Source organism: Garra rufa, chromosome 5, assembly GCF_049309525.1.
Source record: "Garra rufa chromosome 5, GarRuf1.0, whole genome shotgun sequence".
NCBI lineage: Eukaryota > Metazoa > Chordata > Actinopteri > Cypriniformes > Cyprinidae > Garra > Garra rufa.
This window is the reverse complement of record NC_133365.1, coordinates 19,359,174-19,377,013: the sequence shown is the minus strand read 5'-3', so window position 1 is coordinate 19,377,013 and position 17,840 is coordinate 19,359,174. Positions and strand designations below refer to the sequence as shown.

The following is a 17,840-nucleotide window of genomic DNA, read 5'->3' as shown; positions in this document are numbered from 1 at the left end:
GCTCACCCTGTGGTCTGTGTGGGTCCTAGCACCCCAGTATAGTGACGGGGACACTATACTGCCAAAAAGCACCGTCCTTTGGGTGAGACGTTAAACCGAGGTCCTGACTCTCTGTGGTCATTAAAAATCCCAGGATGTCTTTTGAAAAGAGTAGAGGTGTGACCTTGGCATCCTGGCCAAATTTGCCCATTGGCCTCTGACCATCATGGCCTCCGAATCATCCCCATATTCCGATTGGCTTCATCACTCTGTCTCCTCTCCACCAGTAAGCTGGTGTGTGGTGTGTGGTGGGCGTTCTGGCACACTATGGCTGCCGTCGCATCATCCAGGTGGATGCTGCACACTGGTGGTGGTGGATGAGGAGATACACCCTGACACTGTAAAGCACTTTGAGTGTCTAGAAAAGCGCTATATAAATGTAACAAATTATTAATTATTATTATTAACTTTATAACTCACAATTGCAGTTTTTTCATATTTTGCAATTCTGACTTTATTTCTCAGAATTGTCAGTTTATATCTCGCAATTGTGACCTTTTTTTCTTAGAATTGCCAGTTTATATCTTGCAATTGTGACTTTTTTTCTCAGAATTGCCAGTTTGGTAAAGAAGTTCATATAATTACAAAATTTAAAAAAATATATATAATTTTTCCAATTTACAGAGATCTTGCATCTAATGACTGAAGAATTTCCATGAACTGCTGAAAGTACAACATTTAGCCAAGTAAATGTTTACAGCATAAGTAAAAAAAATAAAAAAAAAATAATACAAATAAAACACTGACTTTACCTCTACGTAAAGGAAGAAGCTTGTTCTCCAGGATGTCACGTGCATCAGTTCCTTCATCCATTAGATCCAATTTAGTGATCACACCTATTGTTCTCAAACCTATTTACAACACAAACACACACACATTGATGCTTAATCACACAAATTTTAAGAGACAAGAGCTTTAGAAATCTCACTTCAAGGTATGCCTGCAAGCATGCAATTATTTAAGAACATGTTTTTGTCTTTGCTGGAAGAAAACCCACCCTGAGGGTCCACCTCCTTGGCAATCTTGAGGGCATCTGAATTGGCCAGGTCAGAGTTAGCCGGAGACACAGCCAGCAACAAGCAGTTCTCCTTAGTAACAAACTGCATCAGCATATCCCTGATCTGAAACTCAATATCATGCGGCTGGTCCCCTACCGGCACTTTGGTCATACCGGGCAAGTCCACAAGCGTGAGATTCAAAACTGGTGATGAAAACAAGGGGTGATAGAATTATATGTGAGATTATATTTCACATATAAAATAATATAGATCTGATTATGTTTAATTAACTTCCTCTGTATGTGGATGAATGTAAGTACCATGAGGCGAATAGACACGCAGATTAATAGGGACCGGTGAAATGCCTTTGTTTTGGCCAGTGATGCGATCTGTCTCTCCCTCAATTTCCTGACGAACCTCATCAAAATCAGTAAACTTCTTTCCTTTGCAATGCAAAAACTCTGCATACTCTGGAAATAAGCAATTAGAAAGACATTTTAGCAAAACCTTCTTTGCTTAGTTTATCAGCTTCTTTCTTCATGAGAAAAGATTTTGAGAAATGTAGCATTACATCACTTGCTCACCAATGGTTACTCTGCAGTGAATGGGTGCCGTCAGAATGTGCATTCAAACAGCTGATAAAAACATCACAATAATCCACAGATAATCCACTTTATTTCATTAATTTGCATTTTGTGAAGTAAACAGCTATGTGTTTGCAAGAAACAAATGCATCATTAAATATTTTTAACTTCAATACTGATAAGAGTCCTCTATCCATAATATTGCTTTCTCAAGTGAAAAAGTAATCGCATCTAAATCAGAAAGAGAAATATGCACAAATTAAGAACCACTTACAAGTAAAAACACTTCTAAACACATACAGGGGATGGAAACATTATTATGGACTATGGGTTCATATTTTGTTCAGAAGTGACAATTTAGAATTTAATTGCATTAATGATTTATTTGCTTGATACAGACATGCAGCTTTTCACTTTACAAGATGTTAACTGATGGACTGGAATGGTGTGGATTACTTGTGGATTATTGTGATGTTTTTATCATCTGTTTGGACTCTTATTCTGACGGCACCCATTCACTGCAGAAGATCCATTGGTCAGCAAGTGACTCCAAAACTCCTGGGTAACATATTCCTTTAAAAATATGCATTTAAAAACTACAGAGCTTTTCGGCTTCTTTCTAAAGCAAGATATTTACCAGTAGGGCAGTTGATCAGCTGGAGCACTAGGGGGCGCCGAGTGACAATACCAGAGCCACGAGGCAGAAAATCCCTAAAAAGATTAATAAATCAGCTTTTATGAGTCACCATTGCTTTTATATGCAAAGTAGATAAAACTGAATTACTACTAGTATACAAATATTACATATATATAGATGAATATTTTTACAAATTCAAGCTTCTATGTTTAAAACTGCTTTTACAAGTCAATAAAACGTAACACAGTTAAATGCCGTGACTAAAAACTCTTCTTTTTTTAATCTAACGATGACTCTCAGTGTATGTTCACACTGAAGCAGCTCATCCTGAAAAACAGATGTATTGACTTAATTAAAAATATGTCAGCGCTAAGGCTGCTCTCTGGCAATCGAGTGCATAACACATTTTTCTACTTGTTCTAGATTTAAGTAGCACTAGTGCAATTTTTCATACATGTCTGTTGCCAGTACATTCGTACTTTTAGTAATGAGATTCGGAGATAGGGTTGAAGAAAGAGCTCTCTAAGGAGTGTGACAGAGTGCTGTATGAGTTCTGGCCATTGGGCTGAAGTGCTTCCAACATTAGCAGATATGTTCAGAAAGAAAAAAAAACAAGTAATTGCATTTCACTACTAACCACCTCTATGGATTTCAAAGAATGGATGTTTAAAATAGCCTTTGCACAATCTAATCTCTCTTTTTTTTAGGTAGCTAATGTAATTTGTGTTATTTTTACAGTGCTATTATGTCATTCACATCAACTGTGTTAACATAATAAAGCAATTACGATGATTATATACAGGTGTCTTATCATAATGGGCTCTTAAAATAATCAGCATCTCTTATCGTCCTCTTTGATTCTCCAATAAAGCGCTGTAATGTGCAGAATAACACTTGATGAGGAATTGATTAATAAATAGGGCCATTACATTTTTATTTTAGGACTGCTGTGAATTAGAGAATTAGTTCACTTCCAGAATAAAAATTTCCTGATAATTTACTCACCTCCTTGTCGTCTTTCTTTCTTCAGTCGAAAAGAAATTAAGGTTTTTGAGGAAAACATTGCAGGATTTTTCTCCATATAGTGGACTTCAATGAAGATCAATGGGTTGAAGGTCTACATGATTTCAGCTGAGGAATAAGGGTCTTAGCTATACTTTTTAACCACAAATATCTGTCTTGCACTAGCTCTGCGATGCACAGCGTCTTCTCGCATTGTGTAATCACTTAGGAAAAATTTGTGTACTACGATTTAAAAAGGTATGATGGGCGAAAAAAAGTCGTCCAACATTGTTGTTTTATCTTTTTTGTAGAGGGCATTTTACTTTCTTTACACGTTCACTTTGTAAACACACGTGATTTTGAGCATTTGTGGTTACAAAGAATATAAATTTTACAATTAAAAAAAAGACCAATCATTTTACTATATATGGGATCTTGTAGAGCCCTTTGAAGCTGCATTGAAATTGCAATTTGGACCTTCAACCCGTTGATCACCATTGAAGTCCACTATATGTAGAAAAATGCTGGAATGTTTTCCTCAAAAAACTAATTTCTTTTCGATTGAAGAAAGAAAGACATGAACATCTTGGATGACATAGGGGTGAGTATCAAGAAATTTTATTCTGGACGTGAACTAATCCTTTATGTATTTGAAATTATTTAGAAGTATTTTTTTAAAATAAACCTTAAATTGCCAGTAGATGGTGGAGTCATTGAGTCATTCATTCAAACAATTTACTTAAATGGCTGATTGATTCAGTAACGAAACACTGTCATGTGCTGTAACAGCAAAACAGTTCTGCTGTAGCTTTATTTGGAACTATTTTCGTTCATGAAATAGAGCACACAGGGGAATTTTTGCCCCCTTACCTTGAATTTTGCAGGAATTCTAAATGTAATTTACTAGACTTTCACAGACAGGGCTTAGACTAAGCCAGAATTAGGCCATAGTTCAATTAGTAATTTTTAAACGTGCTTAGAAAAAAACAATATTGGTGTGCATCTTTAGACAAAACAAAGACACTGATAAATTTTAAGATCGGTCAGTGCAATTTTCTTTTAGTTGAAACAGCTCAGAATTACATTTTAGTCTAGGAATAGGCTTAAGCCTTGTCTGTGAAACCGGGGGTATCTCACTTAGTAAAAGCATGAACTATAATGTGCATGTGCTTTAGTCTAACCTGTGTATGCGTGTACTCTCTGGGTGTGTTTTTCTTTTGGTTTTTGCGATATACTCAATAATGTCAAATCATATATCGTTTAAACACCAATTACGATATTATCATAGACAATAGATATCGCACACCTCAATATTTACAATGAACAGGGTCTAGAACATCATATCGGAATCAGACATAGAAAAGTTCATAGAAAAGCAGCAAAAATCTAGTCATTGTTCATTGTCACAGTAACTGCAGCTTGCTGTCTCTATACGAGGAGTTAGTTTTCTGCAGTGGATCTTTACACTGCTAAAAAAGGGCAGCATTTTTTCATTCATATTTTTATAGAGAAATTGAATTATAAGGATTTTGTTGAATCCTCTTAAGACAGACTTTCTGTGAGCTCTGAGGTTATGATGTCATACGGTTCTGTTTAAACTGTCAGTCAGCATAATTTCAACTTTAATATCCAAATTTCTGGTGAAGAACTACACTACACATTATTCCTGAAGAGAACGATCCTCATTGATAAATTCACAGCAAATAAATCAGGAAATGAAAACAGCTGTTCAGCATCAACCACCGACTCCAATGAAGCACTGTGAATGATGTGATCAAGCTAGTAATTGAATAAACAAGTCACTTCTCTCTCATGCTTTTTTATATGCTATATAAGTACTAAATATGTGTTTTTGAAAGCAGTCTCTTATTTGTGAACCTGGACCAGAAAAAACATTTAGGTCAATTTATATTTATTTATACATCATCTGAAAGCTAAATAAATAAGCTTTTCACTGATGTATGGTTTAGGTGAAGGACAATATTTGGTACAACAACAGATACAACTATTGGAATATCTGGAATCTAAGGGTGCAAAAAAAATCTAAATATTAAGAAAATTGCCTTTAAAGTTGTCCAAATGAAGTTCTTAGCAATGCATGTTACTAATCAAAAATTAAGTTTTGATATATTTACAGTAGGAAATGTACAAAATATCATCATGGAACATGATCTTTACTTAAAATCCTAATGATTTTTGGCATAAATTAAAGAACAGTAATTTTAGCCCATACAATGTATCTTTTGGCTATTGCTACTATACCCGTGCTACTTAAGACTGGTTTTGTGGTCCAGGGTCACATTACAGCAAAACATTGTGAAATACTTATTACAATTTACAGTAACAGTTTAATTCCAATTTAACAACAATTTAATGCCAGATATTATTGTTGCATATTAAATTAATGGAAATAAAAATGCTGTCATAAAACAATCACAGTGCCTAAAATTGTTAAGCATACAGTACCATTCCAGAGTTGGGTAATTATTTATTTAAATCTCTTTTGAGAAAGTGAACAGAAAAAATATATAAATATTTCAAGAACCATGACTGCTGATAAATTTAAAATAGGTGGTCTTGTTGCACTCTATTTAAAAACAAAACAGTCTGAAACCAAACGTTTCCAAGCACCCCTGACCAGCTTAATGCTGGACTTTTCATGTACTGACACGCACATACACAGTGTCTTATCAGCTCTTGCAGGCTGTTTAATGACATTCATACAGCAGCTGCGATATCCTGCTGTTTTCCGCCGGACTGCACCAACATGTAATTAATTGTCACGTCATCATGGTGATAGGCCACATCAGCATGTGCCTTCGTTTTAAAGGCCATGTCTCATTCATAATGACATCTGTCTGATAAATTGTACCATAAGTGTCAGCATGGATGAGCTCATGTCCGTTCAACTGTATGATACACCGCAACTGATTCACATGGAAATGATTTAAGTACAAAAGAAACAACAGCTAAGATATTTTAAAGAATGTTTTAACTCTTGTCCATACAACGATGGGGTCCAAAAGAATATTGTACAAAAAATGCCTTTTTCTTTCTTTAAAGAGACAGTTCACTCATAAATGAAAATGCTGTCATCATTTAGTCACCTGCAAGAATTTTCTTTCTTTTGGACGCCGTAATGTGGGAGACTTTGGTTACACACATTGTTAAAAATATCTTCTTTTATGTTTAACAGAAGAAATAAACTCATACAGGTTTAAAACAACTTGACGCTAAGTATATTATAACAGAATATTTATTTATGGGTGAAGTATCTCTTTAAACATTACTTATTCACTCTAATGTCATCTCAAACCTTTGAAATACACTACCAGTCAAAAGTTTTTTAAGTTTTTTAAGATTTGTAATGTTTTTAAAGAAGTCTCTTCTGCTCACCAAGCCTGCATTTATTTGATCCAAAATACAGCAAAAAGTAAGATTTTGAAATATTTTTATCTTTAAAACCATGTTTATCTTTTATCTTTTTCTATTTGAATATATTTTAAAATGTAATTTATTCCTGGGATCAAAGCTAAATTTTCAGCATCATTACTCCAGTCTTCAGTGTCACATGATCCTTTGTTGTTTAAGAAACATTTTAATTATTATTATTCCCAATATTTAAAACAGGTTTGATGAATATAAAGATTCAAAGATCAGAAATGAAAAGCTTTCGTAACATTATACACTATACCATTCAAAAACTTGGAGTCAGTATAATTTCTTTTTTTTTTCTGGAAAAGAAATTATAGAAATTATTACTTTTATTTAGCAAGGCTGCTTTAAAAGGATCAAAGTGATGATAAAGACATTGATAATCTTACAAAAGATTTCTATTTCAGATAAATACTGTTCTTCTGAACTTTCTATTCATCAAAGAAACCTGAAAAAATTATACTCAGCTGTTTTCAGCAAATCAGAATATTAGAATGATTTCTGAAGGATCATGTGACTGGAGTAATGATGCTAAAAATTCAGTTTTGAAATCACTGGAATAAATTACATTTTAAAATATATTTAAATAGAAAACTGTTATTTTAAATAGTACAAATATTTCACTGTTTTGCAGTACTTTGGATCAAATAAATGCAGCCTTGGTGAGCAGAAGAAACTTCTTTAAAAACATTAAAAAAAATCTTACTGTTTAAAAACTTTTGACTGGTAGTGTATCTTCCAAATGTCTCTATTTCAAAGGTTTAAAACAACTTGAGGATGAGTAAATGATGTTTAAAAGGATACTTCATCCAAAAATTGATTTTTGGGTGAACTGTCCCTTTAAGGGCTACATATATAGTATTACAGTTGTCAAAACTGTGAATCTAGCCAGTCAGCACACCACATTCAATGCCAAACAGCTGTCCTCGTACAGCATTGTGAAGTCTGTCCTTGTAACAGCTGTGAGCATTGTACTGCCAGTCAGTGGATCTGTTTGTGGCTGACAAGCTTGACAGACACTTTAGTGTCCACAGTGCTCACACTGTAGCGTGACCAATAACACTGAGTGAAGGCCCTGCTGAATAACAATGAAGGTCTACGAGGCAGCGACGAACGTCACAACGTTACTAATTAGACTTAATAGCAACCTGCCAGTGATGAGGATCTAAGCATGTTTTGACTCAAACGCCCCTCTGTGTTACAAATACAAACACTGGGTTCCTTTTTTTTAACCCATAAAACAAACACCCCTGATTGAAATACAAGCTTAAACCAGCCTAAAGTGGTTTTCTTGGTCTCTCCACAAGTGTTCAGCTGGTTTAGCAGGTTGGCCAGATGGCCTACCAGCTAGAGCAACTTAAAAGTGCCTAAAGCTATCAAACCAGGCCAGATTGAAGAGTGGGATGACTAGCAAAACACATTAGGTTGCTTTAAGCTGTTTTCCTCATCAGATATCTTAGCAGAGATCTAATAAGATAATTAGATTTGAACTTCCTGAAATGAATAAAAACACTTGCAAAGGGGCAAAAGAGCAGTGCTATTGGTTTAGGTACTCATCATGCATTGTTGCTGTCATGATACATGTTATTTTCTAACGGCTGTGCAATTCAGCATAAAATTAAATAAATTTAAGCAAATATGCATATATTACAATGACATAATCACAAATTTTAAATTGATTATAAGATCAGTGTCTCTTACAAATGATAGTGTGGTTATTTGGTTCATATAACGTTAACTAGATCAAAACAGTGCCACCTTCACAGATTTTGAAAGAACTGTCCTTGGTCCTGAAAACCAGCAGAGCTCAACTGGCTATGAGCCAGACATAAAACATCGATGCTGTTAAGAGATCAATTATGTTAATTTGTAAACCTAAGGCAGGTATAGACCTATAACATATCAAATATGTGTAATAAAACAACAGGAATTAAATAAGGCAATTTAGAGTTTATCAACAACTTACTCACTGAGGTAATTGCTGCTGAACATTCAGCTTTACCAGTAAAGGAATAATTTACATTTTACAATATATTTTTAAAGAATACAGGTATTTAGAATTGTAATAATATTTGTTGCTATAGAGTATTGATGATATTGTTGTATTTGTGATCAAATAAATATAATCTTAGTGAACCAATCAAAATTCTGTCATTATTTTTTCACCCTATGCTTGTTCCAAGCCTGTATTAGTTTCTTTCTTCGGCTGAACACAAAAGATGTTTTGAAGAATGTTGGTAACCAAATAGTTGACAGTTAGCTATTGACGTCCAGTATATTTTTCTTTGCTATGTAAGTCAATGGCTACCATCAACTGCTAAGTTACCAACGTTCAAATATCCTCTTCTTTTGTGTTCACCAGAAGAAAGAAACTCATTACAGCTGAAGGAAATTCATACAGATTTGAAAAATAAAATGACGGTGAGTAAATAATGACAGAAATTACATTTGTGGGTTAGCTATCCTTATTATATACTACTTTCAAAAACATTAAGAAATTATCTTACTTCAGACTTTTCAGCAGTAGTGTACATCCACAGCAGAATTTACTTGTGTACCACTAACTTTATGCTTAATAATGAAAAATGGAATAGAATTAAATTTCAGTGAAAGCAAAGAGCTGACCTGTCTTAGTGAATTATATAACAAAACAGATACAGTTTTGTTATATGATTAGTATATAATAGTTTTTGAACAATAAGATTTTTAATGCTTTTTAAATGAGTCTCTTCTGCTCACCAAGCCTGCATTTATCAGAGTACATCAAAGTACAGCTAAAACAGTAACATTTTTACTATTTAAAATGACTGTTTTCTATTTAAATATATTTTAAAATGTAATTTATTCCTATGATTTCAAAACTGAATTTTAGCATCATTACTCCAGTCACATGATCCTTCAGAAATCATTCTAATATTCTGATTTGCTGTTTAAAATATTATCATTATTATTATTATTATTATTATTATTATTATTATTATTATTATTATTATTATTATTATGTTGAAAACAGCAAGAGTAGATTTTTTTTCAGGTTTCTTTGTTGATTGGAAAGTTCAGGACAACAGCATCTATATAAAATAGAAATCTTTTGTAACATTATAAATATCTTTATCATCACTTTTGATCAATTTAAAGCATCCTTGCTACTTAAAAGTATTCATTTCTATCATTTCTTTCATTTTTCTATCATTCTGACTCTAAGCTTTTGAATGGTATAGTGCATAATATTACAAAAGCTTTTAATTTCAGATAAATGCTGATCTTTGCGTCTTTCTATTCATCAAAAAATCCAGAAAAAAAGTACTCAACTGTTTTAAATATTGAAAATAATAATAATAATAATAATAATAATAATAATAATAATAATAATAATAATAATAATAATAAATGTTTCTTGAACAACAAATCAGCATATTAGAATGACTTCTAACGGATCATGTGACAATAAAGACTAGAGTAATTTGATCACAGGAATAAATTACATTTCAAAATATATTCACATAGAAAGCAGTTATTTAAAATAGTAAAAATATTTCACAATATTATCACTTTTGCTGTATTTTGGATCAAATAAATGTAGGTTTGGTGAGCAGAAGCGACTTCTTTAAAACATTAAAAATCTTAAAATGTTCAAAAACCTGACTAGCTGTCACGCCAGGCCAGCAGAGGGAGCCCTTACCCCCACTGACTGTTGCTGCTCCCTCTGCTGCCTCTATGGTTACTTCCTGTTTATCAGACATAAAAGCCAGCTCATCACACACACACATCGCGAAGTATTGTTTTGCTCCAGCGGACTCTACCAAGCGTTTTCCATTGCTCCCAGGTTTCCTAGTCTCCTTGTTGTTCCCTAATCATAGTTCTGTTTTTGTTTTCCCAGTCTTAGTCTTAGTTTTCTAGTTTCTTGTTTTCATTTCATTGTTTCATTTGGACTGCCCACCTGGATTTTGACCTACGCTTGTTTATTGGATTACGCTATTGGATTGTCTTCACTGTTCATGTTTGCTGGTGTTTTCGACCCTGTCTGTCTGACTACGATCTGCTTAATAAAGCCTTGCATTTGGATCCTCACTCTTGGTCGTCCCGTTTGTGACAGAATACTTCGCCACACCCGGATCCAGCGGCTTTACTCACCACCAGCATCACAACATGGACCCAGTCGACCAACTTCTGCTCCTCAGACAAGGAGATCTCCCCATCAAGGAATATGTTCAACGTTTCAGTGAGTTGTTGCATAAAGTATCATTTTTTGATGAGGTATACTTTAAGGACTTATTCCGTATGGGGCTGAATGAACCAACAAGATCAATGTTGCCTGGGGGGAAATCCTTATGCTCACTGAAGGATTATATGAACTATGCACTGTCGTTATGCGGCTCTCCATGTACTGTGGGTATTCTAGTTGAGCCCCAGCACAAGATGTCTGCTAGCTTCAAGCCACAGCACAAGATGTCTGCTAGCTTCGAGCCACAGCACAAGATGTCTGCTAGCTTCGAGCCACAGCACAGGACGTCTGCTAGCTTCGAGCCACAGCACAAGATGTCTACTAGCCCAGAGCCAAAGCACAAGATGTCTGCTAGTTCAAAGCCTGTTCATAAGATGTCTGCCTTTCAGGAGCCCCTTCACAAGATGGCTACCTTCCCTAAACCTGTTCACAAAATGGCCGCCTTTCCCGAATCAGCTTTCGGAATGACCATCCTTCCTGAGTCCGCATTCAAGATGGTCACCCGATTGGACCCAGCTCACAAGAAATCTACCACGTCTGACTTCTCTCACAAGATGGCTGCCACCCCAAGGCCCGATCACAAGATGGCCGCCATCCCCAAGCCTGTTCACAAGATGGCTGCCACCCCCAAGCCAGTTCACAAGATGGCCGCCGTCCCAAAGCCTGCTTCCAAGATGGCTGTCCTTCCCGAGTCAGCTCATAAGATGGCCGCCTTTCCTGAGACTGCACCCAAGATGGCCGCCCTTCCTGATCCTGTTCGCAAAATGGCCGCTCTTCCAGACCCTGCTCACAAGATGGCCGCCGTTCCAAAGCACGTTCATAAGATGGCTTCCGTTCCTGAGTTCCCGGTCAGAATGGCCACCACGCCAGAGCCTGCTGCAAAGATGGCCGCCACGCCAGAGCCTGCTGCTAAGATGGTCGCCACGCCAGAGCCTGCTGCTAAGATGGCCGCCACGCCTGAGCCTGCTGCAAAGATGGCCGCCACGCCAGAGCCTGCTGCAAAGATGGCCGCCACGCCAGAGCCTGCTGCAAAGAGGGCCGCCACGCCAGAGCCTGCACCCAAGATGACCGCCACGCCCGTGCTGGCACACAAAATGGCCGCCATACCTGAGGCTGTTATTAACAGGGTGGCTACAGCGTCAGACTCTCACCCTTCCAGGACGTATCAGAGACTAATGTCTAGCTTGGAGGACCCACCACTGCTGTCAGCTCGTTCGGCTGGTCCCTTACTGTCAGCCGAGCCAACGTCTGCTCACCCCACATCAGCCAAGCCAGCGTCTGCTAGCGCCACATCAGCCAAGCCAGCGTCTGCTAGCGCCACGTCAACCAAGCCAGCGTCTGCTCACGCCACGTCAACCAAGCCATCGCCTGTGAACGTCATATCTGCTTCTCTCGAACCTGCACCAGCTGCCGTTCCTACCAAGTCAAGTCAAGTTACAGCTGCTGTCCCTGCCGAGTCAAGTCACGTCACAGTCACTGTCCCTGCCAGGACAAGTCAAGATACAGCTGCTGTTCCTGTCAGGCCAAGTCAAGCAGCTGTTCCCTCCGAGCCAAGCCAAGCCACAGCTGTCCCTCTCACGCCAAATCAAGTCACTGCTGCTCTTGTCATGACGAGTCAGGTCATAGCTACTTCTTCACTGCCAAGTCACATCTCCCCTGAGCATCCAGAGCCTTCACTCCCAAGCCATGCAGAGCCAACGCTCCCAAGCCATGCAGAGCCAACGCTCCCAAGCCATGCAGAGCCAACGCTGCCAAGCCATGCAGAACCAACGCTCCCAAGTCACACAGAGCCAACGCTCCCAAGCCCCACGCCCAATGACCCGGAGGGCATTCCTCTGCCAACTGTGTTACCTGTTATGGCTATCGCCATTTTGAGTGTGTGGGCTGCACACTGCGCCCCAGTTGCCTCTTCGGCCCATGAGTCTGCCCACAAGTTTGTTCTGGAGACCTCATCTACAGGCATGTCCGCTGCGCCTATACCTCTTTCGGAGGTGGCGTACATAGCGGAACTTCACGCTCTGCCCGCTCCGCCAAGGCTTCACGCCCTGCCCGCTCCGCCAAGGCTTCACGCTCTGCCCGCTCCGCCAAGGCTTCACGCTCTGCCCGCTCCGCCAAGGCTTCACGCTCTGCCCGCTCCGCCAAGGCTTCACGCTCTGCCCGCTCCGCCAAGGCTTCACGCTCTGCCCGCTCCGCCAAGGCTTCACGCTCTGCCCGCTCCGCCAAGGCTTCACGCTCTGCCCGCTCCGCCAAGGCTTCACGCTCTGCCCGCTCCGCCAAGGCTTCACGCTCTGCCCGCTCCGCCAAGGCTTCACGCTCTGCCCGCTCCGCCAAGGCTTCACGCTCTGCCCGCTCAGCCAAGGCTTCACGCTCTGCCCGCATCGCCTGTGCTCCCTGCTCTGCCAGCACCGCCAGTGCTCCCTGCTCTGCCAGCACCGCCAGGGTTCCCTGCTATATCTGCTCCGCCAGGACTCCTTGCTCTACCTGCTCCGCCAAGGTTCCTTGCTCTGCCTGTTCCGCCAAGACTCCTTGCTCTGTCTGCTCCGCCAAGGTCCCTTGCTCTGTCTGCCCCGCCAAGACTCCCTGCTCTGCCTGCACCGCCTAGGTTCCCTGTCATCTCTGTCTTGGCGTCTGGGGCCGTTCCAGAAGTCTCTGTCTGCCCAGGAACTGCCACGAAAGTCGTTCCTGAAGTTCTCGTCTGCCTGGTCACGGCTATGGAGGCCACGTTCTCCCATGAACTCTCTACTTCTCTCCTTGCTCTGTCTGCCTCCTCTATCTCTGTTCTCCCCAGGTCCCAGTCCATAATGCGGCCTCCTGTTCCGCCCTGGAGGGCTTCTACGCCTCCTGTTCCGCCCTGGAGGGCCCCTGCGCCTCCTGTTCTGCCCTGGAGGGCTCCTGCGCCTCCTGTTCCGCCCTGGAGGGCTCCTGCGCCTCCTGATTCGCCCTGGAGGGCTCCTGCGCCTCCTGCTCCGCCCTGGAGGGCTCCTGCGCCTCCTGTTCTGCCCTGGAGGGCTCCTGCGCCTCCTGTTCCGCCCTGGAGGGCTCCTGCGCCTCCTGCTCCGCCCTGGAGGGCTCCTGCGCCTTCTGCTCCGCCCTGGAGGGTTCCTGCGCCTCCTGCTCCGCCCTGGAGGGCTCCTGCGCCTCCTGCTCTGCCCTGGAGGGCCGCTCCGCCTCCTGCTCCGCCCTGGAGGGTTCCTAAACCCCTTGCTCCGCCTTCGGCTCCGCCCTGGAGGGCTTCTACGCTTCCTGCTCTGCCCCGGAGGGTCGCTAAGCCTCCTGCTCCGCCCTGGAGGGCTCCTAAGACTCTTGCTCCACCTCAAAGGACTGCTCTGCCTCCAGCCCTGCCCTGGAGGGCTCCTGAATCTCCTGCCCTGCTCTGGAGGGCCTTTGCCCAACCTGTTCTGCCTCAGTCTCCTGGCCCCCCCACCGCTCCCCTGGACTGTTTCCTCCTGTTGTTTTTTGGAGCGTCTGGAAGCCGCTCCTTGGGGGGGGGCTATGTCACGCCAGGCCAGCAGAGGGAGCCCTTACCCCCACTGACTGTTGCTGCTCCCTCTGCTGCCTCTATGGTTACTTCCTGTTTATCAGACATAAAAGCCAGCTCATCACACACACACATCGCGAAGTATTGTTTTGCTCCAGCGGACTCTACCAAGCGTTTTCCATTGCTCCCAGGTTTCCTAGTCTCCTTGTTGTTCCCTAATCATAGTTCTGTTTTTGTTTTCCCAGTCTTAGTCTTAGTTTTCTAGTTTCTTGTTTTCATTTCATTGTTTCATTTGGACTGCCCACCTGGATTTTGACCTACGCTTGTTTATTGGATTACGCTATTGGATTGTCTTCACTGTTCATGTTTGCTGGTGTTTTCGACCCTGTCTGTCTGACTACGATCTGCTTAATAAAGCCTTGCATTTGGATCCTCACTCTTGGTCGTCCCGTTTGTGACACTAGCAGTGTATATATAACACATAGCCTACAAGTCAAATTGTGTCCTCATTTATTGAACCTAATGTTGTTTCAAACCTGTTTGACTTCCTTCCATTGACCAGAAAAGGCATAATGCCAGCCTCAGTCAACATTCACTTTTATTGTATGGACAAAACACCCAATCGAATTGAGTTTGGAACAACATAAGGGTGAATAAATGATGCCAGGATTTTGAGTGACCTTACCCTTTAAAAAATAAAATCGTCGAAATTATATTAGTTTCAACTTATGCACGAAATTCCTTTAGCATTATTTCAGGATTTTGACTAGAGTGAACAGAAAACGACAGCAGGGAAGACGATAGGCCTGTGGCTCACATATGACCCACCGACACCTGATATGGCAACCGCTGAACATTAAACCCTTGACTTAGATCCTTTTTATTTCAGCAGCCTCTAATTGCCTTTAGATCTTGCGTATATATTTACCAAACCCTGAAAACAATCGAATGGAAGCATAACATTTTCTGATGAATACGTGATTAGCTGTTATTTATGTTTGTAAATGTAAAATACATTACACAACATTTCACATAATGAACCTTTTCTTTCTAACACATAGCGAATATAATGCACAGAAATGCTGGTGTAGGTTGGCAGCTCGCTAGTACGACGCCTCGCAAGGACACACACACACACACACACACACACACACACACACACACACACAAACGTCAGCCATGAGCATCATTCTGTCACTCTTTTTCACAAGGCTGCTGCTAAAAGCAAATGTACTGTGTGTCAAGAGATCGAGGGAAGGTTAGCGGGCTGCTTGTCCAGAATTAATTATAAAAGATAAATTATAAAATTGCATTATTTTGTCAGTTAACGGACAATGCCTAACAAATTCACCTGATTTATAAGCATAACCAGCCTGAAAACCAGAGCAGCTTCTCATTGTCATAAATAACTTAACTAGATATCATATTTAGTCTAAGCATTGGTTTTGGTACACATGCATTGTAAGTAATTACTGAATTTGCTTGTGTCCAGTGCTGGAGAGCAATTAATGATACAGGGTGGTGATGCTGCCCATTATTTTGACATCGGTCACTTACTTCCCAACGAAGTTCTCCAATACCGAGCTTTTCCCAGCACTCTGGCCACCGACCACTGCAATCTGAGGAAGGTCCAGGTTGGCATTTTGACCGATGGCAGAAAAGGCATCTTGCAGTTTGTTTACCAGAGGAATCAAATCCTCCATTCCCCGATTGCCCATTTTGTGGGATATCTAATAGGCTCTGTTTCACAGTGAATGAAAAGGCGATGTAATCGACTCTAAACGGAGCCCTAATTGGCAGGCCCCGAAATATCTAAAAGCTGTCCCTTATAGCGTTTCCTTCAATTTTCCAGGCACCTTGGCTAATCGACATACGTCCTCCTCCCTTCGCGCTGCTCCGTGGCTGTTCACCACCGCTATGAGATCTGCTGCTGCTGGGGCGATGCGGTGATGAAGCGCTAGAGTCTGCATTACCTTCATTAGCCACTGGGGGCGCACAACATAATCAAATCACCCTTCTTCATTCCAATATTTCTGTTAATTGTTGTTGTATAAACAAATCAAACCTGAGCAGCAGGATTAAAAAACAGCATATTCGGTTCATATTTGTCTAAGGTGGTAGTTTAGAGAAAATTCCAAAGTAACATACTAATAATGTTTGTAAAATAATTAAATGTAACGTTCCATTTAATGTTTTCTTTAACGTTCACATAACCAAGAAACTACATTTTGAATGTTTAAAGAAAATTCAGAAATACCATTTTCAGAACTTAATGGGAATGAATGTTAAAAAAAACGTTGTTAAAAATATTTTTGTTAGATGGATAGTTCTTATATAACATGAATTCTAGTGTTCAATAAATACGAACTATTGAATAAATAAGTAGTATCTTTGAAAAAATTGCTTGTTTTAATATCCAGCAAGCAGGGCCGGATTTAGCCAGCCCCATTAGGGTGTGCATGTAGAATATTGGGGGGGCAAGTGTGGGTGAGCTTCTCTAATTATCTACGCAAAGAAAACTATACTAACTATGCTGTCATCATATCAGTCCACCTATCCATATCTCTATCTTCTCCTTTGATCCATTTGATTTGTCTTATAGGTTTTATGTTTGATGCCCTACCCTCTGCATTTACCCGGGCTTGGGACCGGCACAAATAGGACACTGGCTTGTGCCCTTTTGAGGCTGCATTTATGTTTTTTTTTTTTTTTTTTTTTTTTTTTTTTTTACTTTTTTAAATCTATCTATCTATCTATCTATCTATCTATCTATCTATCTATCTATCTATCTATCTATCTATCTATCTATCTATCTATCTATCTATCTATCTATCTATCTATCTTTTCATTTTTTTGTCTTTTTATTTTATTCATATATTTTTTTATTTCTTTTTTTGTGTATTTTTTTTTTACAAAAATTTTTTTTTTAAAGCATCAGTCGTCTGCTTTTCTGTGCAAAAAGACTAACAAATGCATGCATATCTAGGCCTGTGGTTATGCCCTTCTCCTGAGCCAGAATAACTACATTTCTCTTTCTTTCATGTAGCAATAGTGCGGCGGAAGGGAGTAAGAACACGAGACAAAGTGGAGAAAGAGCTTTAGCATGATGCAGATGATATTCCAATCACAAGGGAGGTCACATACATGCGATGGAGCTGAGGAAATGCATTCTTATACCCGTGTAGATATTTGCAAACGGTAGAGAGGTCTTCAAACTCTACATTGCCATCATCATCAGTCTTTTTAAATTCTTTTCCAGTATTTTTGCATTTCAGTTTTCACAGACACTAGTCCATATCGCGATTTGAATTAAGTGACAGACCAACTTTTGATTTATTAATCCAAAAATCGACGAATTCTGTGGTATTCCGCGCTATAGTAAAGTCGGTTTTTATGAATGGAGTGCGCGATCCCGTCCGTGTTTTCGCAGAGGAGACATTGT

General features: G+C 40.0%; 1 protein-coding gene across 1 annotated transcript in view; it reads right to left on the bottom strand.

The window, feature by feature from the left end:
* Positions 1–16,336, bottom strand: part of dnm1b (dynamin 1b) — a 63,693-nt gene extending 47,357 nt beyond the window's left edge. Inside the window, exons 1-5 of the mRNA XM_073839594.1 lie at positions 15,956–16,336; positions 2,259–2,332; positions 1,358–1,507; positions 1,037–1,240; positions 792–890 (exon numbers count right to left, since the gene is read on the bottom strand). Coding sequence (XP_073695695.1) covers positions 792–890; positions 1,037–1,240; positions 1,358–1,507; positions 2,259–2,332; positions 15,956–16,116 — 688 coding nt within the window. The 5' untranslated portion in view covers positions 16,117–16,336. The remainder of the gene's footprint in view (positions 1–791; positions 891–1,036; positions 1,241–1,357; positions 1,508–2,258; positions 2,333–15,955) is intronic.
* Positions 16,337–17,840: the final 1,504 nt, after the last annotated feature.